The following is a 24,023-nucleotide window of genomic DNA, read 5'->3' as shown; positions in this document are numbered from 1 at the left end:
CGAACCAAATCCTATATTTGCATATGCAAATTAGGGGTTCTAAGGGGAAAAATTTTTTACTTTATTGTTTTGTGACAAAAGTCACGCAATTTCCCTCCCGCCCCTAATTTGCATATGGAAAATTTAGATTCAGATCAGCCGGACAGAAGGATTTGGCCGAATCCTGCTGAATAAGGCTTGATTCTGTGCATCCCTAATAAAAACAGTTGTACTGCCAAACAGAGCCTCCTGTAGGCTACCAGTCCACATAGGGGCTAACAATAGCCAATCACAGCCCTTATTTGGCACCCCAGGGACTTTTTGCATGATTATGTCGCTCTCCGACATTATAGATATATCATTATCATACTAGAAGTTAATGTAAAAATGAAAACCCCATGAAGCCTTCCTCTGGCCCCTCCTACTCAGCTCTTTCCGCTCACGTGACTGTTACAGGCGGAATGTTTGAAATCTCTATCTGTCAGGCACTGAGAGAACCGCGGAAATGGAACGAGGGCCCGCGAGCCGGACTTGTTGCCAGCTGGATCACGTGACGGCCGCCGCAAGATTCCTTATCCCCGCCGCTGAGGAGTATCGCGCGGTCTATCGAGGATGATGAGCCGGGCGCGAACTGCGAGGAAAAAACAGCATGGCGGGCAGCATAGGGGAGAGGAGAGAGGTGCGGCCCTTATTGCTGCCAGTTTAAAGTCAGCGCGTATAATGTACCTCGGGAGCTATAGTAGAGCAGCTGTGACGCACTGCTAGTATGATCTATAATGTGACCTTTAGGCAGTGTTATAGTTGTGTATATCCGTTTCCCCCGGTGGGTAAGGCCCCGCCCCATCGTTGTGCCACGCTGTGGTTGCTGAGAGTTTGTTGTCATGTTCCCTGTCAGTTGGAGCAGCGGGAATACTCCCGGGATGTCACTGAGCTGTCACCATTCCGAGGGGGTCCCCTCCTCCTCCTCTTTCTTCTCCTGTATGAGTGAGTGCTGGTGCTGCTCGCCTTCACTTGTGGCCACGGCTGCTCACGGCAGGGGAAGATGCTGGAGAGGGTGCTCACCTTCCTGTTCCCTAAGCTGGCCTCTAAAGAGAAGCCCTCACATGGTGGTGCTGGAGAGGAGGAGGAAGATGAGAGCGAGGGAGGCAAGGCACCAATGGCACAGGAGAGCTGCATAGAGGTACATTGCCTTGTCCTGGCATCCTTCATTTGCCCCATAATAATACTAGTGCTCTTAGCTGCCTCTGTATAGACTGTTGCCTCTATTTCATGCTACATGACAGATGCCCAGCTGCACAACATTGTTTTAAGAATACCAAGCCTATATCCATGGGCAGGAGAGAGAATAATGGGACAATTTCTAATGATCCAGTGTGTGGCCGGTTAAAAGTTTAAATCGATGGAATGATGCGGCCGTTGATTTCATTATAAGGCGTTACCATTGATTCCTTTTGGTCCGGGGATCTAAAACAAGTTTTAGTTGACGTTTCTTTACCTTTTTAATAAATCTTAATGGCCACACTGAAAGACTACCCATTTGAAAAATATTAAATGTTGATGCTGCACATGAGACTTAAGTGTTACATATATAGAAGTATATATACCAACTCCTTAAACGCTGTTCTAGTGGCCTTGATCCCATGAAATCTCCATTAGGTTATAAATTAGAGGTGACCAAAACTGTGTTACCAAAGGTCACCACGAGCAACAGGGTTGATGTTGAGCCAGGGGGCCCACATTTTATCAAATTTAGTATATATATATATATATATATTCTTCAACCTGTGAATAGAAAAGTTTAATTGTTCTTTCTTATTTAAGAAGAAAATAGAATCAAAACAAAGGCACAAACCATAAAGACGTATCATTTTTGTAATTTGCACTGCATGCTGCATTTTCTTCTCATAAAGCAGAAGGAATGGTAAAATCACTGGGAGATGCCAAATGTTAGGCACCCATCAGTGATAACCCCTTACCTGATACCCCGGCCTGTGCTCCTGTTAGCATAAAAACCAGGCTACTTCTAAGCAAGTGCAACAATCTTCTTCCTCCTTGGAGGTGGCGATTTCATCTTTCGGTCACCTTCAACATGGGACTGAATACGTGTAATGCATGGCAATCAGACTTTCTGGTTTAATACTGGATTAATCATAAATTGTTATAGCTCACTGGGATTAACTTTGCAGACAAGTGCTGTTCTATTTTTAACATACTGTTTGTCTTGAAGGTTTTTGGGTTATAGTTTGTTTTTTGTTTTCTAAATTGAATCTGACACATCTTCTTTTTCTTCTCATCCTAAAGGACTTCAAAGTTCTCAATCTCCTCGGCAAAGGCTCGTTTGCTTGTGTGTACAGGGCCCAGTCTATCAACACTGGCATCGATGTAGCTATCAAAATGGTAAGGATACAGAAAGCTTCTCAGCCTCTGCAGACAAGTGCTACTTTGCTATGACTACAACTATGTATCCTAATCACCTGCTGCTGGATATTTGCTTCCAAGACTAAAGTGAAAGTTGTAAACTGGGATTACTTCCCCTAGCTTGCTGAAAAATTTGGATGAATTTAGTAATGTTTTTCCGTGTTCTTGCAACTTTATATTTCTGCTTCATTACAGTGGAACAATACTTTACAGCGTCTGCTCCCTTTTTTGCTTTGTAGTCCATCCCTATTCATATTATCTGTACAATATTTCTTGAGCAGTGTTGAAATGTAAAGCTTTGTTTCTTTCATTATATCAATAGATAGACAAAAAAGCTATGCAGAAGGTTGGAATGGTGCAGAGGGTCCGAAATGAAGTTGAGATCCATTGTCAGTTAAAACACCCATCCATTCTGGAGGTCAGTTATTTACTTATATATTTCGTTGCAACATGTTCTTGATTGTTTTCATGTCTAATTTATAATAATTATCATTTTCAGCACAGCACCACGTAGTTAAAAATGCCTTTATTCAAACTCTCATGGCAGACCCATTCAGCAACGTTTCAGGCCTATATGCGGCCTTTTTTCCAAGCTTGATAAGCTTGATAAAAGGCTGCATATAGGCCTTAAACGTTGCTGAACGGGTCTGCCATGAGAGTTTGAATAAAGGCATTTTTAACTACGTGGTGCTGTGCTGAAAAATTCTAATTTTGCTGATTTGAGTGGAGGATGGACCACTGATGGTATGTGCAACTTTTTTCCTGTGAAGCTGGGGCATTTGAGCCGACTCTAAATTGTTTGTAAGTAATTTATAATAATTGTCATGTTTTGTTTTTTTAGTTGTATAATTATTTTGAAGACAACAACTATGTATATCTGATTCTTGAGATGTGTCAAAATGGGGAGGTGAACAGGTTTTTAAAGAACAGAAAGAACCCTTTCTCTGAAGATGAAGGTAAATATAATGGAGTTTGTTACTGCTACAACTTATATGTGTGTTCGGACAATTCCATAGCAGAATGAACTGTTAAAGTCTAACAGTGTCTGCACAAATAGGTAAGAGCAGTTGCTACTCGGTTCCACAAGGGACTTTTTACTTGCAATTAATATCTTAATACAGTTTGTGCTTAAATATAAGAATTCAATGTGAATTGTGTTTTCTAGTGCTAAGTTTAATACTCTTCCTGGCACCATGCAATAGCTCTGTGAAAACTAGATATATCAGTTTTCTGCTCTTTACAAAAAGTGGCTTATGTGTGTTAATTTCCAGTTTAACATATTTCAAATGACATTTGCTAGCACAGTAAGTTATTCTTTATTACGGTAACTCTTTTCCAGAGGGATGCTTACCGGTAATATAATCTACTGGTTGACTTTTGCAGCCTTATTTGATGCATGCAGGTGTCGCATACCCTTTATGTGATTGGCAGTTCATCTTACAAAGATTCACTCAGTGTTTTGTGTTTTTGTATTAGGTACTACCACCTTTGATAAAATGCATCCTAAATTGCTAGTTTTTTTTGTACTCATTTAGAATGACCATGGAATTATTATTATTATTATTATTAACATGTATTTATAGAGTGCCAATATATTGTGCAGCGCTGAATTAGGAAAATAACTGTATAAGCAACAGGTCAAATTAATGATAAGGGCTCAGGGATATGTAGGGCTCATTGGAAAATAGATCTTTATGCTATATACGTGTTTACTGATTTGTTTTCTGTTTCACAGCCCGGCATTTCATGCACCAAATTGTCACAGGAATGCTGTATCTTCATTCCCATGGTATATTACATCGGGATCTTACCCTTTCCAACCTACTGCTGTCTAGTGACATGAATATCAAAATTGCAGATTTTGGTCTAGCAGCTCAGTTAAAAATGCCAAATGAGAAACATTTTACTATGTGTGGCACACCAAACTATATTGCTCCTGAAATTGCTACACGGAGCGCTCATGGACTTGAGTCGGATGTCTGGTCCTTGGGATGTATGCTGTATACGTTCCTTGTTGGGAGACCACCTTTTGATACAGACACTGTTAAGAATACACTGAATAAGATTGTACTGGCAGACTATGAAATGCCTGACTTTGTGTCAAGGGAGGCCAAAGACTTAATTTTTCAGTTGCTACAAAGAAACCCAGCAGCTCGGTTAAGTCTTTCATCAGTGTTGGACCATGCATTCATGACTGGTTTCTCCAGTGTCCAAAGTAAAGTTACGGAAGCTGTTGAGGACTCCATGGATAGTGGGCATGCTACAATATCTACTGGTTTCACTGGGTCTTCTGGAGTTAGTATAAGTAGTCGTTTTCAGGAGAAAAGAATCTTGTCTGGCCCTTCACTTCCCAACAAAGTCAATATCTTTCAATTTAAGGATAAAGATCCTACAGAAAAATCCCACAGTGGAAGCTTTCATAATACACAAAGGGAGAATAATTTTTCTGAGGGTAATGGAAGGAAAACTGTTGCCTGTGAGGACAGACCACATTCTCGTTACCTGCGAAGGGCTCATTCCTCCGACAGATCAGGGACCTCTCAAAGCCAAACTTATGCTAAGCCAAGCAGCTTTTCAGAGAGGTGCCATTCAGTGGAGATGCTTGCTAAACCCAGTCATTTAAAGGGTTATTGCATTTCTTCACCTCCCAACAGCTATGGAGATATTCCACAGACCTTCACAGATGAACATTTTTTGGAGAGACACACTTCTCCTCCAGTGAAAGAAAAAACACCGTAAGTAAAATTTCATAACCTATAGTAATGAGTGGAATGTGTTGTGCTAGTAAATGAAAGAACAAAAGGCAAGCGCCATTAGTGTAGGTTATAAAAACATTTTAATAAATGTTATTTGTTAAAACACTTCTCACTAGTGTGATTTTAAAAAGAGCATATCAGGTGTGCAGGAAACAAGCTGCAGGTTACACTGCATGTGGATATTATTTAGCATACAATGTTCAGCCTGCAAATATAGCCAGTATGTAAGCTTTTATCCTCCACTGTGCACCTGTATTTTTCAGCTCCTGCAGTCCTTCGGGTCTATTGTTTAGGGAGGGGAATCACAGTTTTCACTATTGTTATCAGCAAGCAGTGAGGAGGTTGTAAGGCCAGCTTATTCCTGCTCATTGGCTGAATTCCTGTATCAGCTCCCTACTTGTTTCAGGTAATGTGTCCCATCATCAGGGGATGCTGCTCCCTAAACTCCTCTTCCTTTTAAAGGTATAGTGGCACAAGTTAGACATAACAACAAAAAATAAAAAAATAAAGGCATAGTTACACCAATTGAAGGCTTTATCTTGCCCATGTATAAGGATAACATACAGTACAGTCCAAGCATTTGAACATCTGCCTGTCCAACATCTCATTATTAAAACAAGGGTATTAATCTGAAGTCAGTCTTCATTTTAGCGCTAGAACAGCCTCCACATTTTTGGGAAGGATTGGCATTGGAATTTTCTAAAGAGTTACATTATTAAAATGTATCCCACAGGTGTTTAGTAAGGTTAAGATCAAGTTCATTCACTCTTATCTTTGTAAACTATTTCTGATTGAACCTTGCCTAATTCACAGGAGTGTGTTTTAGTTCTGATACATGGATTTTGTAACATAACAAAAAATAAAATCTGGTCCATTTGTCTAGATGTAGAAGGTAGCATTTAATATCAAATTACTCTGTACTGGTAAAACTGGATGCAGCCATGTTAATCGTTAATTCAGAAATCGAATCCATTGGGATCAATTAGGTGTCCTTAAAACACAGAGGCAGATTAATTGGAATAACGCTTTTCCATTCATTACAGATGGCACATGCCCATGAGTATTAGAACTGCCTTCCTGCCAATTAGTGGTAAGGTAAAACCACACTAATCTGTGTTTCACACATGGTGGCTTCAGCTAAATGCCAGGTAGGCAGTGGTTTTACTCCTACTCATTCATTCACATCTCTGAGCTGTGTTACTGTTTGCTTTTACAGTTGCTCATTACAGGTATTTAGCTGTGTGTGTGTGTGTGTGTGTGTGTGTATATATATATATATATATATATATATATATATATATATAGGATTTGTGTACAGTTCTTGTTTGTATAAAATATAGTTTGTGCATAACTGTGCTTGAGATGAAATATTAACTGCATTGATGTGTTCTGTTGAATGTGCATGTTGATTGTAATACAGGTATGGGATCTGTTATCCAGAAAGCTCTGAATTACAGAATGGCTATTTCTCATAGACTCCATTTTATCCAAATAATCCACATTTTTAAAAACGATTTCTGTAATAATAAAACAGTACCTTGTACTTGATCCAAACTGAGACATAATTAATCGTTGTTGGAGGCAAACCCAACCTATTGGATTTATTAAATGTTCAAATGATTTTCTAGTAGACTTAAGGTATGAAGATCCAAATTACAGAAAGATCCATTATCTGGAAAACTCCATGTCCCGAACAATTTGGATAACAGATCCCATACCTGTATATATAAGGCTTTTGTATTTAAGCGTACTTCTTAACCAGATAAGTGTCCTGCATTCATCCAGTTTATAGCAGTGGCTCTCTCATAGGTGTTTAGTGGAAGATAAGAGGGAAATACCTTAACTAAGGGAAATGAAGCCAAGGTTAAAAAATTAACTTGATGCTATTGCATGGTTTTATGTAAACTGTTAAGTAACAGGAGGAAAAAGATGCCTGCCTACATTATTCATGTGAGCTTGGGAAGGGAAAGTTATGTTTTAGGTGCTTCATTGCAAATATCAACGTTCATGATGTAAATGGCATGTATGTTTACAGTTGTTTTTTTTTTTTTCTTTCTTTTTGTTGTTGTGATATAGTCATCGAGCGTTCTTTAAGTAAGTGTTCATTGCAAACTGTGCGAATCTTGGTATTTGTCCTGTACAGTACTGCAGATTTACAGGTTAACCTATGTCATTTTTTAAAAGAATATAATTTAGGAATTTAAATTTCATTCGATTTTTTTGCTGAATTATGAATCCAAATTCTGGCAAATGTTTTGAAATGCAGTCAAAACCTTGATTCAGTGCATCCCATGTCCAAATGTGATAATAAGCCCCACTTAAAACAATTATATTGATTCAGGCATTGAAAAAATGGTTTGCAGCAAACCCTGAGTTTCAGGGCAGTAGTTTGTTGGTTGATTGGACTGTGGTACAGGCCAATGATTGGATCACCTAGTTGACGAATGCAGATCTGTTTGACAAGGGCCACATCCATGACCTTGTGTGTTGCTTGTCTGATTTGTATCACCAATATTTAATTCAAGACAATTAGACATTGGCATGTCAATAAGCAAATTAATATTGCAAGAACAGCTCTTATACCATAGTGAAAAGAGCTGCATCTTGTGTATATTGCTAATCAGCTAGCATTTAGTATTTACTTATCATATATTATCATAATTATCTCTATAATGCTATAATATGTAATTCAGAACTTTGTTAGAGGAAATGTTACATTATTTTATTATTAAACAAAATTTGATAACTGTAAACCTTTATATTTTTTTTCCCAAGTTCTGATTTCATGTGCCCAGCAAAGCAAATTGCCCCAAGATCTAATGACAAGTGGCAAGCTGAAACTGTGCAGCAGTGGTTTGGAGCTCTGCAACTGAATGGTAAGCTACACAAAAAAACCTGGAGCATTCCGACTACTCCGTTTTGTGTATCCGTTTAACATTTAATATTTTCTTTCCCAGGTCAATTTAAAAATATGCCGGATACAAGCAGTGTTAGTAACATGGGTGGAGATTTCTACAGCCGACAGATTGTGCAAAATGGAGCTCCACAATATGCCTGGACTGATGTAAAGAGGAAAAATGACACAGACTCCACTTTTGATAGCGTTCTGCGAGGGATTCAAAAAGTTCCTGCTACTGCCCAGCGCAAAGCAGAAACAAGTCAATTTGGGGAGCAAGGCAAATCCAGGGTAACTCTGCAGGCCTTTGGATCCAATACCCTGAAATCCATCATTTCTCCACTAGATGCACAAAGACTGAAACCAATCAGACAAAAAACAAAGAATGCAGTGGTATGTTGAAGCAAAGGAAAATAAACCGTTTTGTATATCCTAAACTAAGTATCCTAAACTAAATATCCTAAAAAGAAGGTAGAATTTTAAATTCATGTGAGTTTTTAAAATCTCCTATAAACTTAAAATACGACCAATCGAAATGTATTAAAAAAATCTAATTTGTTCAACTTGGGTGAATTGGATCGACCCGAAAACTGGAATCTAATTCAATTAGATTTTTAAAAACTTATGTCAGGAAGGCTGCAAACAACTCCGAATTGATCCCAGGACATCTCCCATTGACTTACCAGCAATTCGGTTTTAGGTGGCAAATACCGTATATACTCGCGTATAAGCCGAGTTTTTCAGCACCCAAAATGTGCTGAAAAACTCAAACTCGGCTTATACGCGGGTCATACCTCCTTCCGCGGCCCCAGCAGGACTGGGCGCCGCCATTTTGGGAGCGAACGCCGGCAGGGAAGGACGCGCCGCCCGGAGCTCCTGGACCTGCTCCGGGCGGCGACACAGTCAGTCACAGACAGTCCTGCTGGGGCCGCAGGCCTTCATATTCTATAATAGTCACATGACACAATGCAACTACAACACTGCAATAAATCTATTCAGGAGTCTAACAGCATGTGCAGGCCTTGCAGGACTGGTAGTTTAAAAAGAAGACTAATGGGCAAATGTTTTTAGATCAAAAAAGAAGGGGTAGAACTACTGGGGGGTGCACCCCCTCAGGGCCCGCGTGTATACTGTATATACACACAAACACACACACACTGTATGTCAATGTACAAACTCAAGTAAAAAAATAAGGAAATCAATATCAGCTTGTATGAGAAAATCCATTCCACACCACGAGTCGCCAATAGCAGCAGGAATAACACCCTATAGCAACAGGAAGCACTGCCAAGAGAATTTGAAATCTGTTTCCAAGCCCTGCAAGCTCCTTTCACACTGCCATTCACATCACGTTTTATTAACTTTGTTGTACAAGCTCTACAAGTGGACTCCATCATGTTCCTGCTGATGGAATTATGGGGAGGCTCTTTTAAATAGTTTTAGATAGATTTCTATGCCATAAAACATGATTACACATTTACACATTCACATTTTGAAATCTGACATGGGGCCCCTAGGCTTATACACGAGTCAATACATTTTTCCAGTTTTCTTAGGTAAATTAGGTACCTCGGCTTATACACGGGTCGGCTTATACACGAGTATATACGGTAGTCATATTCTAGTTCTTAAAGGGCCAAAGTATATTAAATCTCGAAAATCGAATTTGAATAATTCCCTAGTCGATTTTGACAGTTTTGGCCATAAAAACTAGAAATTTCGAATCGAGATGTTTTTTTCTGAAAATCCTCAGCATTGCACCAGAAAAATATGGCCATGTTGTTTTATAATGTGACTTGAGCAACTATATCACTTGTGATTTATAGCTGTATGGTCACAGTATATGAACAGATATTCTCATAGTCTCTTTGTTTCCCTTTAAATCTCGGTGCAGAATTGTATTACTAGGGCTACTTTGACCAATGGGCATTTTTTAATTTGTCCCTAGCTGATGTACATGCTCTGTTACTTAGCCTTTAATCAGCAATGTGCTTTTTGCTAATTTTACACTATGAGAGCATTGAATGCAAATGTTTAATTGGTTAGTATAGGTACTGTACCTATTGGTAAAATTGCACTATATAGAGAGGTTTAAAGCAATATTTCAGTTAGACTTAGTTATTTATTTTTTAACTATTTGCCTTTTTCTTTTAACTCTGGGGTGTCACTGACCCCCATCTAAAAACAAATTCTCTGTAAGGCTACACATATATTGTTATTGCTACTTTTTATTACAAACTTTTCTTTTCAGGCCTCTCTTATTCATATTCTAGTCTCTTATTCAAATCAATGCATGGTTGCTACGGTTATTTGTACCCTAACAACCAGGTTGTTGAAATTGCAAACTGGAGAGCTGCTGAATACAAAACTAAATAACCCAAAAACCACAAATAATAAAAAATTACAACCAATTGCAAATTGTCTCAGAATTTCACCTTCTGCATCATATACACGTTAACTCAGAGGTAAACCACACTTTTAATCTCAAATAGGTATAACCGTACTATGACATCTCCTTTGAAACTGATTCAATTGTCAGTTATTTCCCCTCATTACCTCCCTAGAAGCTATTTTATATTTGGAGATATAAGTATCAGCCCTGTTATCCAGAATGCTTGAGACCTGGGGGTTTCTGGATAACAGATTTTTCCATAATTTGGATCTTCATACCTTATATCTACTAAATCATGTTAAATTAAATCCAGTAGGCTGGTTTTGATTCTAATAAGGCATAATATCTCAGTTGGGATCAAGTACAAGCTACTGTTTTATTATTACAGAGAAAAGGGAAATCATTTTTTAAAATTAAGTTATTTGTATAAAATGGGAGATGGCCTTTCCATAATTTGGAGCTTTCTAGATAACTGGTTTCCAGATAATGGATCCTATACCGGTATTAAGCTGTAAAGTTTATTTGTGTGAATTACACACACAATGTCTTTTTCCATAGGTTAGTATCCTTGAGTCTGGAGAAGTCTGTATGGAGTTTCTAAAAGAGCAAAATTCTCAAGAACGTGTGAAAGAGGTGCTGAGAATATCCTGTGATGGAAATTTGGTGAGTAGAACAAAAGGGGAGTGAAACATTTATTTGTAAAAGAAGAAATGCGGTTCAGTGAATTGCTGTAATACATTACAAAAGGAACCAGGTACACACAGCTCAATTTGCATAGATTTTGAAAAATTTTCAATGTCTCCAACTTGTTAAACGTAAGTAGCAAAGCTGTGACTTTAGCTGTGAAAAAAAATGGGATTTAAATAAGAAGCTTTGTGTTTTCTAGGAGAACATATTTGTGCTAATAAAATAGTATTTACTGCAGAGTTACTTACAGGGCAACTTCAGACTAGTTTTGCTGCTAGGCCTGTCTTACACTAGGGCAGTGCCACTGGCTTTAATTTGTGTATGTATTTGCTGTAGAGCAAACAAATTAAATAACAGCTTGGTGAAGAATTGCTTAGAGACTATAGACTCCCTGTTTTAATCAGTTGGGTCAACTTTAGAATTAATCTACTATTTTGTTCCTGCTATAGACTTTCCTGCATAGACATGCTAATTATTCTACTGCCAGCTGCATAATGTCTAAATAGTCCTTCTTGCCACCTCACATTTTTTACGAAACAAAACTGTTTGTATGGAGCATCTGTGAGGTGCAGGGGAATGGGACACAAAGATCAGTGGAAAATCCTTCATGTCAACAGATGATTTCATGTCATGTCATTTTTTGTTGGCTTGTGCATACGTTTGTCTGATGAGCATGATGTTTTTACTGAGGAAATGCTAATGTCAAAATGGCCATAAGCCTTATTAAAGGGGAGCTATCGTGAAAATTTAAATTTAATATAAGCTTCCTCATACAGAAGTAAGAAACTTTTTAAATACAATCAATTAAAAATTCTGTTTCTGAAATAATCAAGTTCATATTCACTATTCCTCTCTCAGCATCTGTTTCTCTTCATTCTTTCTTCATGCAGGAGTTTGGTGTCACATATTCATTGACCGTTAGATTCAATATATCTTAAAGCAGATGAATAAGAGCTCATTCAAATAACTGATTACAGTATAAACAAAATCTAACAAAACGTTTCCACAAATCCTGCATGTAGAGAGACAGGATTTCTGGAGATTTTAATAGAGTGAGCTCCAATATATCTTCTAGGCAAAAGACGCCCCCTTTAAGATATATTGTATCTAATTGTCAATGATTTTCTGACACCCAACTCCGGCATGAAGAGAGAATGAAAATAAACAGATTCTGAGAGAGGAATAGTGAAGATGGACTTGATTAATTCAGAAACTGTACAGAATTTTAATTGATTGTATTATAATTATAATGAAACATATTAAATTTTCATTGTTCCCCTTTAATTCCAAGTTATTAAGGGATACAGGTACTGTTAAAATACTGTGAATTTTGTTACAACAGTGCCACCTGCTGGTCATTTTCCCACCAGTCTGACCACCAAGTAGTTATGGAAGTTGTCAGGAGAAAGAAAGAAAAAAAATTAGAAACCGTTCTCAAAACTTTCCTAAGCAGAAGAACATCAGAGAAGCCAAACTTCCTTGACTACTTGCAAAAGTGCTTAGAATAGCACCCTCTTTCATTTTACATTCACTTATTTTAAGGTTTACTTATCCTTTAAATGAGGAGAAAGGAAAATATGCATGCTTGTGCAGTGTTAGAGAACAGGATAAGGAAATTGATGACTGTATCCTATTAATATGCATATACATTGTGCCATGCATTTACATTGTGTTCATTGTTTTCATTTGATGGATTTCATTATGTTGAATGTATTTTAGTTCATAAATGCTTTTTTTTTTTCTTTTTAACCAATTAGATTTATGTATATCATCCAAATGAAGGGAAAGGGTTTCCTCTAGTTGACAGACCTCCATCTCCTCCAGAAAACAGGCTCAGTTACACCTTTGACAGTTTACCAGGTAAAGTGAGATTGAAAAATAATATTATTAAAAATGTATTAACCTAATTAAACGGGGATATTTACTAGGGGGATATTTACTAGGGGTTCAGTTGATTTAAAGGAACAGTAACGAAAAAAATGAAAGTGTTTTAAAGGAATGACATTATAATGTAGTGTTGCCCTGCACTTGTAAAACTGGTCTGTTTGCTTCAGAAACACAACTATAGTTTATATAAACAAGCTGAGGTGTAGTTATAGGGGCAGTCATTCAAGCAAAGTATACACTGAAGAATCCCATTGTATACTACAGAGCTGATCTGTTATCTGCTGTGTATCCTGTGCCTTTTCTCCTTTTTCAGCTTTGAATGGCTGCCCCCATGGCTACACATCAGCTTGTTTATATAAACTATTGTAGAATTTCCAAAGCAAACACACCAGTTTTACCGTTGCAGCACAACCATAAATTATGTTTTCATTACTTCAAAAGACTTTTTTTTGTGTTACTGTTCCTTTAATACAAATGTATGTAGGTAAATTGGCTCAGACAGCATTTTATTTGTTTTTAATGGCTGGTTTCTGATGTACTGTTTCATTTGCTGATGTTAAATGAATGGACTCCAAGGAAAACACACTCACCCCGTGGCTAGAGTATCATAAAGATTATAGGTTTTTCTGTCTTGTTATAAGAACTGACTTCTGAATTGAACATCTCTAATATAGCATTCTCAAAGTGAAAAGCTACACTACACACTACTGTTTTTCAAATCAGTATCTGGTTAAGATAATGTTCTTTTTTTTTTTGCTCTCTCTTAGAAAAATACTGGAAAAAATATCAGTATGCTGCAAAATTTATACAACTTGTACAATCTAAAACGCCAAAGGTTAGCTACTACACAAAATATGGCAAGTGTATGTTAATGGAAAATAGTCCCAATGCTGATGTTGAAGTCTGCTTCTATGATGGTAAGTATATGCTGTGAAACAGTGTTGCAGTATGTTGTGTATTACAAACCAAAGCATAAAGGGGTTGTTCACCTTCCAAACACTTTCTTCAATTCAGTTGTTTTTAGATTTTTCCCCAGAAATAAAGACTTTTTTTCCAAATACTTTCCATTATTTTTTACTGTTTTTCCAAAATCTAAGCTTAAAGTTGAATGTTCATGTCTCTGGTGTTTGAGTCTGACAGCTCAGGTGCAGTTACAATTTTGCAACATTTAGTTGATACATTTCTCAGCAACATCTCTGGAGTATTAGCAACTGGTGTATCAATTCTAACAGCTGCCTGTAATGAAACCCAAATATTCTGCTTAGCAGGGACAAAGATAAGAAATGTATCAACTGAATGTATCCATTTAGAACAATTTACAGGGTTGGCGATCCCCGCCTCCCAGAGCTGCTTCAGAAGGTGAAAAATGACACTTTACACTTCAATATTGAAAAAACGGTCACACATAGAAAATAGAAAGTCGTTATTTCTTGTGATCTATCTGAAACCAACTAGTTGTGTGAAGGTGAACCGCCCCTTTAAGCAGGAAAACCATTTTTTAAATATTTTCTAGCATGTTCAGTGTTATTTGCTAGTTAAGTAACGAAGATTAATATTTTAAAAGTGTATGTTATGCCTGAATATCAGCATACAGTGAAACACCAGATCCAAGGTCTAGTATGGGAGTTGAGTGAATGTGAGTCTTTTTTTAGAAAATTATTTTTATTCTGATAAATCTTGCCTTTGTTAGAGTTATGGGCAGTAGCACAGTTATTACAATTACAAAAAAAGGCCAAAAGTGTTCAGCCCTATTCACTGAACTCATGTTGAACAATCTGCCTTTCTTGACCAGTGTTTGGCTAAATGTATGTTACTTTTGGGGGTGTCAATGCCAGCAAGGGTCCAGGAGATTTAGATATCATGCTTGGTTCACAGTAACATGATTTATCGTTTACAGCATCCTTTTAAATTCAACACTGCAATTTGTTGGTTGCTGTCCTGTTTATGGAAGTCCTCATTTTGCATCATGATAAAACTCCTTAAAGGGTTTTTTTTCTTCTTCAACACTTTTTTCAGTTCAGTTGGTTTCAGCAGAAATAAAGATTTTTTCCAATTACTTTCTATTTTCTATGTGACTTTTCCTAATATTGAAGTATAAAGTGTCATTTTTCACCTTCTAAAGTAGCTCTGGGAAGGGGGGGTCGGGTCGCAGAACCCTGTAAACTTCTAAATTGATACATTTCTTATCTTTGTCCCTGTTGAGCTGAATCCCTGGGTTTGATTAAGAATTAGATACAATAAAAAGTATAAAATGAATATAAATATAAAAAATAAATAAAAAATTAGAATTGATTCAATAGTTGCTAATACTCCAGAGATGCTGCTGAGATATGCATCAACTAAATGTTGCAAAATTGTAACATTTTGGAGTCTGAACCTGAATTACTGAGCTGCCAGACTGAAATACCAGACAGGGGCATTACATTAGAGTCCTGAAGTGAATCGGCTTTTAAGGTGCGGATATAGATGCGGGACGCGGGTCGGGTTGCGGGTCTCTTCCTGCTGCAGCTTTCCCTCCCATCTGGCTTCCAGCTCAGTTCTCTTACATCACACGGCGCGTGTCTGTCCTTCTCCCTCTCAACTACTGGGCATGTTTGATGATGTCACTTCTGGTTTGCAGCAACATCACTTCCGGTTTGATGGTGGTCGGCGGGTCGGGTTGCGGAAAAGGCAATTGCGGGTCATGGTAAGGTAGAGCTTCAAAGTGGGTAAATATGCAGGCCACAGTTCGGATTGCGGGGTAAGGCCCGGGTCTTAGAAATTGGTTCTGCGCAGGACTCTACATTACATTATAAACTTAGATTTTGGAAAATCGGTTAAAAAATGGAAAGTGATTGAAAAAAAATCTTTATTTCTGGTGAACAATCTAAAAACAAGTGAACTGAAAAAAGTGTTTGGAAGCTGAACAACCCCTTTTAAATGTTTTGTGCCTTTTTCTATTTAGGAGCAAAGATCCATAAGTCCCCTGACTTAATAAGCGTAATAGAGAAATCTGGGAAGTCATACACACTGGAAGGGAGTAGACTGAGCGCTTTGTCTAATGAAGTTCGATCTTATGTGGAACATGCCAATGAGGTAATGTCTGCAGACAGCACATATTTAGCAAGCCCTGTGTTTTATAGAACTCTAGGCTAATACCACACTTGCTGGTTCTCTACCTGATGCAGTGTCTGTGGATAACGAGTGGATGGAAACAACCCAGTGTGAAAATAGTCTTAGACCATGATGATTATTATTTATTTACACCAAGACTGCAATTAAAAGCCCACTTCTGGACACCAGTGACAGACAATATTGAATTTTCATAGTTTAGACTAGCAATTGCCCAGTGTTCCATGAAATGCCTTTTTTAGAAAGAATATAAAAAGTTGAGCAAGGAGTCTTTATACCTGCAGTGTGACAGCCCTGCTTATAGAATTCAGTATGTTAGGTATATGTGTGAGTACAAAAGCATTTGCTGTACTTCAGGGGAAAAAAGTCCAAAACAATATTGAGTTGCCAAAAAACACAACTTAAACTCAGATGAGCTAACCCTTTTTACTGATCTCTGCATTGAACAGAGCCATTGCATTTGCCTCTCTTTGGAATCTGCAATCAACACAGAGGAGAGAAAGGGTGAAAATATTTCTTTGTTTCCAATAACATTTGGCAGGTAAGTAAATAAAACATATTTGCTTAAAAGAGTTAAAGGGGAAAATGCCTTATTTTTAAATCCATGATTGCTTGTATTGGCTGAGATAGTCAGTGCAGCACTACAGTCTTATAAATAGATGAGGAAATATGCAGAAAAAAAACTTTCTCCTTCAATATTCTTATCAACACCATATAACGTAAGAGCATCTGAACTCACCATTCTTGTCATGCTAAGAAATAATTCCAGTCTTGTGTATGAATAAGAAAGAAGGACCAGATGTACATACTTATGCACAGGCTATACAATTATTGATAAAGGGGAAGGATGGGATATGCGAGGGAGGGACAGTAACATCTATGGAAGTGCAGAACTTATTGCTGTTCCATTGGCATAGAGGTGGGAAAGGCAATAAATAATTGACACCTGTGATTTTTAAATAAAAAATAGTAATAATTGTTTTATTAATTTAAAACAATGAGGTTTGTGTTCAAAGGGGTGGTTTACCTCTAATCTAAGTTAACTTTTAGTATGCTATAGAATAACTAATTCTAAGCAACTTTTCAATTGGTCTTAATGGTTTTTTTTATTATTTGCTGTCTTCGAAGCCATTTCAGCTTTCAAATGGGGGTCGCTGACCCCATCTAAAATACACAATCTATGTAAGGCTACAAATGTATTGTTTTTGCTACTTTTTATTACTTCTCTTTCTATTGAGGCCCTCTTCCATTCACATTCCATTTTCATATTCAAATCAATACATGGCTGCTAGGGTAAATTGGACCCTAGCAACCAGATTACTAAATCACAAACTGCTGTTGAATAAAAAGCTAAATAACTCAAAAACCTCAAACAATAAAAAGTGAAAACCAACTGCAAATTGTCTCAGAATGTCACTCTTTACATATAAACATACACTCAATATCTCATACTAAATTTTAATTTAAAGGTGAACAATTCCTTTAAAGATAACTTTTATTATACAGCTTTTTTTATGTGGTTGACAGGTCCCCTTTAAGCATCATGTGTCTTTGCAGCTCTGCTTCTTTCAGCCTGCATGCACAGTTTTAAAATCCGACCATGATTACGGCTAAAGGTACATGGAACGTTGGCTCTGCTGATCTCAGTCTGAGTTTTTTGGGGTTTTTTTTGCAGGCTAAGAGAAGCAGACCCGCTCCCTTCCCCAGCTCCATTGCTCTGCACTGAAATGTGCAGCTATATGGAGCAGAGGTCAGACCAAAAATGCCTGCTTTAGCATTTTTAGGCCAACCTCCATTCTTCTCTGTGTACCTTCATTAAAGCAGAAGGAAAGTCTAAAATTAATTAAGCTTTATCAGAAAGGTCTATATAAATATACCAGTAACCTCAAAGTAATGCTTCTTTGAGTCCTCTGTGAAAAGAAACACAGCATTTCTTTCCTTCTATTGTGTACACATGGACTTCTGTATCAGACTTCCTGTTTTCAGCTTAAACCTCCAGGGCTAGGGCTTGAGCATGCTCAGTTTGTTCCTCTTCCCCTCCCTTCTCCTCTCTCTGCTGTAATCTGAGCCAAGATCTATGAGTGAGCAGGTTGAGACTCAGGCAGGAAGTGATGTCACACCAAGCTAATATGGCAGCTGTTATCCTAAACAAACAGAGAGAGTTCTAGTGCTGTCTACTCTGGTATTGTAAAGCATTCTGCAGAATAAATATAGTGTTATAGCTTGCACTATTGTGGCTAATCTATTGGCAATAAAATGCTTTGGTAGCTTTCATTCTTAAAGAAGAAGCTGTGCTTTTCAGTCCAGATACACTGATATGTGGGTAACGACTGGATCCGCTTCTCAGCCTACAAAAAAAAAAAAACAAAGAAAGAGAACACCAGAGCTAATGCTCTGCACCCTCGAATGGCCACAAATCCTGGCCTGGCCTTAATGCAGACCAAGTGAAACTTCTTTTTATTGATGTTTATAAACGTTTGATCTGTATGGATGTGTTTATGTTTTGCAGGAGGCCTACTATAACAGAATCTCCAAAGACACAGCTAACAACTTCTGTGGATAGTTCTAGAAAAAGAAAAGATGAACAGAGTTCTGTTAAGAGAGTATTACATGGCAGTACAACTTCCCCACCCCAGATACCTAACATTAATCCCTCTGTAAGTTTTAAAACATTTGATATTTGAATGTGTATTGCAAAAGGAACATATATGTTTCTCAAATCATGTCAAGACTTTCACATATCAATATCTGGGGACACCAAAACAAATTCATATATTTAACAACGCAATATATTTCTGTTTTTTTTTTTTTTTTTAGCTAATTTCATATGAGGGCTCTGTATTCTCTGCTACCAATGTCCAACCTTCACCTACTACAAATACCCTCAAGACTCATACTCCAGATCATGCTCAGGTCCTAAAATCTGTTTTTGTTGAGAATGTAGGCTGGGCATCTCAGGTGAGCATTTGAATTGCATTATATAGGTGCACAGATTCAGAATAAACTATATTTTAAGGGGGTGGTTCACCTTTAAGTAAACTTTTAGTATGTTATAGAATTCTAATTAACTTTTTAATTTAATTTTTTTTTATAGTTTTTGAATTATTTGCCTTTTTCTTCTTCTGACTCTTTCCAGCATTCAAATAGGGGTCATTGACCCCATCCAAAAACATGCTCTTTAAGGCTACAAATGTATTGTTATTGCTACTTTCTATTACTCCTCTTTCTAGTCAGGCCTCTCCTATTCATATTCCAGTTGCTTATTCAAATCAGTGCATGATTGCTAGGGTACTTTGGACCCTAGCAACCAGATTGCTGAAATTGCAAACCGGAGAGCTGCTGAATAAAAAGCTAAATAACTGAAAACCCACAAATAATAAATAATGAAAACCAACTGCAAATTGTCTCAGAATATCACTCTACGCATCATAATAAAAATTAACTTAAAGGTGAATAGCCCATTTAATAGTTAATTAATCATATTATTTTATATGTTGTAGTTTTGCAGTTTATAGATTAGGCTTTAACTATTCCATCAATATAGAATGTAATGGAACCGCATACATTTACATCGACTTGTTTTGCCCTTTACCAGTTAAAAAGTGGAGCAGTATGGGTCCAGTTCAATGATGGATCACAACTTGTTGTTCAACCAGGGGTCTCCTCCATTATATATACTGCACCGAACGGCCAGATAACAAGGTTAGAAAATCCAAAAATTTTACTTCTATAACACTAACAAGTTTTCTATGCATATTTTTATTCAATAAAAATATACCAAGTTATACATTTCTTTGTCGTTTGACAGCTTTTAGAATTCTTTAGTTTCCATGTAATGGCTGCTGGTTTTGCTTCAGCTTTCCAACCTTTCTCTGTACCTTTTCTACTAGATTGTATTTTGGTCTCAGGAGCCTATGAATGAATCTGATTCAGAGTGCTGAGATTCCCAAGACTTTCCTGCTAGTCAGTAGTGCTTGTACTGTTGGAGTGTAGTCTCTTAAGCTGCTCATATGTAAACCAACATGGAGAACTCTATTTGTTTTGCCCATGACAACTATTGCTTTTGCTATATTTACTTTATTTTCTGGAACGTAACACCTATTTTGCTTATAAACAATTAAGATTTCTGCAAGTAGGTTGGTTTAAGGGATGAATTCCAGATGTAGAAGGTTTCTTCCTTCAGACGCCCTCTGCAATAGGTACATATAGTACATCCACCGCACACCTGTAATTCACACACTGCTCTGGTGGTGCTGGTTTTCCGTAGACCAGGCAAGGTCCATTAGCAACAGCAAAAATGAATGAACAGATCCGCACACACACTATTATTTTGCAGTTGGGAAATTTCCCCTTTTATTGTGCCGCCAACAAAATCAACGTTTCGGGGGGGGGGGGTTACCCTCCCTTCATCAGGATACGGTTTCAAACAACCTTTATAGCCAAGGCTCCTCCCTCTTCACCCATAATGCAATACATCAAATACAGTTCATTAACCCTGTGTGTATTCACAATAGATAAAGTCCAATAGTGTAAAAGGGGAAATTCCCCAACTGCAGAATAATAGTGTGTGTGCGGATCTGTTCGTTCTTTTTTGCTCTGCATTGGGTACCCTTTAATTTAATAAAAATTAAGGCATATTGCTCATGGGACTTCTTCCTACCTATTTACTTTCATTTTTACATGCCTTTTAAATTATGCCTTTCTTTAGAATTTTTTTTAAATCCGTTCTTGGCAATGGCCATTTTAAACAGTCCAACATTTATTGACAGGACCTAATTAGACTATTTTTATTTTACTTTAAAATAATTGTATTGTTTGGCATCAAATGCATGGTGTGCAGCATTCAAATACATGCAGTGTAAGGGTTTTATGGATTAATCTTATTGGTAGGCACATTTCTTAAAGGTCGGATTTCGAATTCATATGAGTTTTTTTTAAAACTATTAAATTTGAATATACTCGCAATTCGACTGGGGAGGGTTATTTATAAAAAACTTTTAAAATCTAAAACTCAGACTAATTTTACTGACTCAAATCAAATTCAATTAAAGTCGATTCAAGCTTTTTCTCTGAAAAAAACTTCAATGTCCAAATTGGTCCCATGAATGTCTTACATAGTGTGCCGGGCCGATAACCACGGTTCGGCTGACCTCGCACCCCCCTGTGTCACCTTCAACTGCCGGCTTTATAGCCGCTTGCCTGCTCGCCCCACCAATGACAGCACGAAAAGGGCGGGGGTGAGCAGGCATGCGGCACGGGTCTATAAAGGAAAGTCGGGTTCGGGTGGGTGCAGGTGGAGGGCTGGTTAGGGTCAGGTGCGGGTTGGGAAAAACCCAACCCGTACATCACTAGTCTCCCATTGACTTATACCTGAAATTGGCAGGTTTTAGGTGGCGAACAGTTGAATTTGAGTTCTTAAATGGCCAGAGTATGATAAATCTCAAAATTTGAAATAAAATTAAAACTCAAATCGAGTTTGGATAATGCACAATTTGAATTTGAGAGTTCTGACCATAAAAAAAAAATGCGAAAATTTTAATTTGACCCTTAATAAATCTGTAAATTTAAAAGTTGCACAGATCACACCTTCAACAACGAATACATACAAAATATAAATGCAGTGTAAATGAAGGTAAATCACTGACTGGATTCTGTGCTATTGCATTGTTGACACTTTGCTAGGTTACCATCATTTGTGCCAGATCTCATTCTAATTAGGGATGCACTGAATCCACTATTTTGGATTCAGCCAAATCCTTCGCGAAAGATTCAGCCGAATACTGAATCTGCATATGCAAATTAGAGGTAGGAAGGGGAAATTTTACTTAGTCATTTGATTTCCACCCCGCCTCTAATTTGCATATGCAAATTTGATTTTGGTTCAGGCCAAGCAGAAAAATTCAGTGTATCCCTAATTCTAATGGACCTCAACATTTGTTTTGAAACAATAGTTCCAGTAAATGGTACGGATTCACTAATTGTACTCACAATAAATTCTATTTTCCAGGCATGGGGAGAATGACAAACTTCCAGAGTACATCAAAAGCAAGCTGCAGTGTCTCTCCTCCATTCTAATGCTCTTTGCCAGCTCCTCCAGCCACTAATGGGAAAACAGAACCTTTCAACAAAAGCCAACATTTACCCCCTTCTTACGTGCCGTGTAGAAATGGTGCTTGCTGAGCTCTATGATCACTAGTAGCTATAAAATTCCAGTGCCTCCCCTGGATTCGGTCTCATCACAGCATTTATATTGCCATTCTATAGGCAGTTTATTTTTTTGTAAATATAAAAAGTAACATTTATTCTTCAGATTCCTTCAATGTATTGTTTTACTTGTATGTTGGGGGGGGTCTGTCATGTATATCATGGATGACACATGTTTCGCTATATATTTGTACATATACATGTTGTATGTTTTGTAAAATTCAAAAGTATATTTTTTATTTTTAACTTATTATGTATTCACCGTTTATAATGAAATATTACTGCAACAACCAAAGCATTAAAAAGTGCAGTGAAGCAAGATCAGTCTGTGATCCTTTTAACTTTCTGCCCATTAAATGGTTTCATTATAATAAAGGAGCAAACGTAAAAATTAATATCTTTAAAAAGTGCCCCTTTATTGGAGCTCCCTGTAGATGATCACTGGTCCCTGTCTGTGTTTCAAATGAGGGGTGGTCCTACCCGTCCCTGCCAGAAGCACAGTAGGAGGGGGGACAGCCAATCACAGCCCTGCAGTCACACAGGGCTGCATGGACAGGCTTCAGTTCCCTATCAGGTCCTACTAGCTGCTCATTGGTTCCTGTCCTACAGTGTAGTGAGCTGAGAGCTGTTGGCTCCCCTGCACAGCCTGGGAATTCTGTGAGCAGGAAATGGAAGAGAAGGGAGGGGTTATTAGTGTTTTGCAGAAATATTCAATAAATCATCCTAAACCACTACTTTTTTAAGCATAATTCTTCTATATCTAAATGAGTATAACGCACTGGTACATGTTTTTTACACAAAATGTCTTCTTTAAGTAAAATGAGCGATCAGATAGGTAATGTAAAAGCATCAGGCACCATTTTTTGGCAAAATTATAAATAACATGTAAAGAAAATATGATAGATGTAAAAAAAGGTTTAATTCCTGGTGTCAGTAATGCAAGTTAGTGAAACGTGTATCCTAGCTATAGCCTCTCATATCGAGTAGAAAAAGTATTTTATATACAACAGTTAAGTGTAGAAGTGAAAGGGCAACAATTGTACAAATGATACCAAATGTCCATCTGGTGCTCAGATGTGTGTAGATCTGGCTGACGAATACTGGTCCCATGGTGCAGGCTGCACTGCCAGCTGCTGTTAACCAGCCCATATAAACTCCCTAAAATAAAAGTGTTAGGACAGTGAATTAGCTACTTCTAAGTAAAATAAATAGGCTGAATACATAAAATGAATAAATATTCAGTGGGAACAGACATTCCTAGCATTTGTTCTTTTCCCTGTCCTCTGACCCCTCGCAAAGTAGCACAGGGAAGGTAAAACAAGCTGGAAGGGTTATCGATGTCTGCAGGGAAGGACTGAGTGTGACATCATAGACACACCCACTCCTCCCTCAGTGGCGCTGCTCTGTAACTTAAGGTGGCCATACACGGGCAGATAAAGCTGCAGATTTCGGTCTTTTGGACCGATTTGACAGCTTATCTGCCCGTGTATGGGGGCTTCCGACGGGTCTTCCCGATCGATATCTGGCCACAATATCAATCGGGAAGGTTGGATTTTTAACCGACCGACCCGTCGGAGCCCCTTGGCGCATCGTAATTCGATCGTTTGGCCATACGGCCGAACGTTCGAATTACCCCCGATATAGCCATGCTGTTTAGTGGCATATCGGGGAAAGATCCGCTCGTTTGGCGATG

At 37.8% G+C, this 24,023-nt stretch overlaps 2 protein-coding genes across 3 annotated transcripts in view; one reads left to right on the top strand and one right to left on the bottom strand.

The window, feature by feature from the left end:
- LOC108706690 (WD repeat-containing protein 64) overlaps positions 1 to 795 on the bottom strand; it is a 44,988-nt gene extending 44,193 nt beyond the window's left edge. The window contains exon 1 of the mRNA XM_018243320.2: positions 706 to 795. The gene's annotated coding sequence lies outside the window, so the exon portion shown is untranslated. The remainder of the gene's footprint in view (positions 1 to 705) is intronic.
- plk4.S (polo like kinase 4 S homeolog) lies at positions 399 to 22,649 on the top strand. 2 transcript variants are annotated; one of them, XM_018243319.2, is made up of 16 exons: positions 399 to 658; positions 2,281 to 2,376; positions 2,720 to 2,815; positions 3,239 to 3,353; positions 4,133 to 5,132; positions 7,929 to 8,029; positions 8,111 to 8,442; positions 11,000 to 11,104; positions 12,886 to 12,988; positions 13,783 to 13,932; positions 15,960 to 16,090; positions 16,576 to 16,667; positions 18,636 to 18,783; positions 18,944 to 19,084; positions 19,722 to 19,828; positions 22,134 to 22,649. In XM_018243319.2, the coding sequence occupies exons 1-16, from the start codon at positions 629 to 631 to the stop codon at positions 22,228 to 22,230; spliced, it is 2,844 nt and encodes a 947-aa protein (XP_018098808.1). In that variant the 5' UTR covers positions 399 to 628; the 3' UTR covers positions 22,231 to 22,649. The 2 variants fall into 2 exon arrangements, with proteins under 2 accessions (XP_018098808.1, XP_018098806.1); XM_018243317.2 differs by lacking the exon at positions 399 to 658 and adding an exon at positions 1,022 to 1,159.
- The last annotated feature ends 1,374 nt before the right edge of the window (positions 22,650 to 24,023 follow it).

This window comes from Xenopus laevis, chromosome 1S (assembly GCF_017654675.1).
Source record: "Xenopus laevis strain J_2021 chromosome 1S, Xenopus_laevis_v10.1, whole genome shotgun sequence".
NCBI classification, from domain to species: Eukaryota; Metazoa; Chordata; class Amphibia; order Anura; family Pipidae; genus Xenopus; species Xenopus laevis.
The sequence above is the reverse complement of the archived record's forward strand: the minus strand, read 5'-3'. Positions and strand labels throughout refer to the sequence as shown.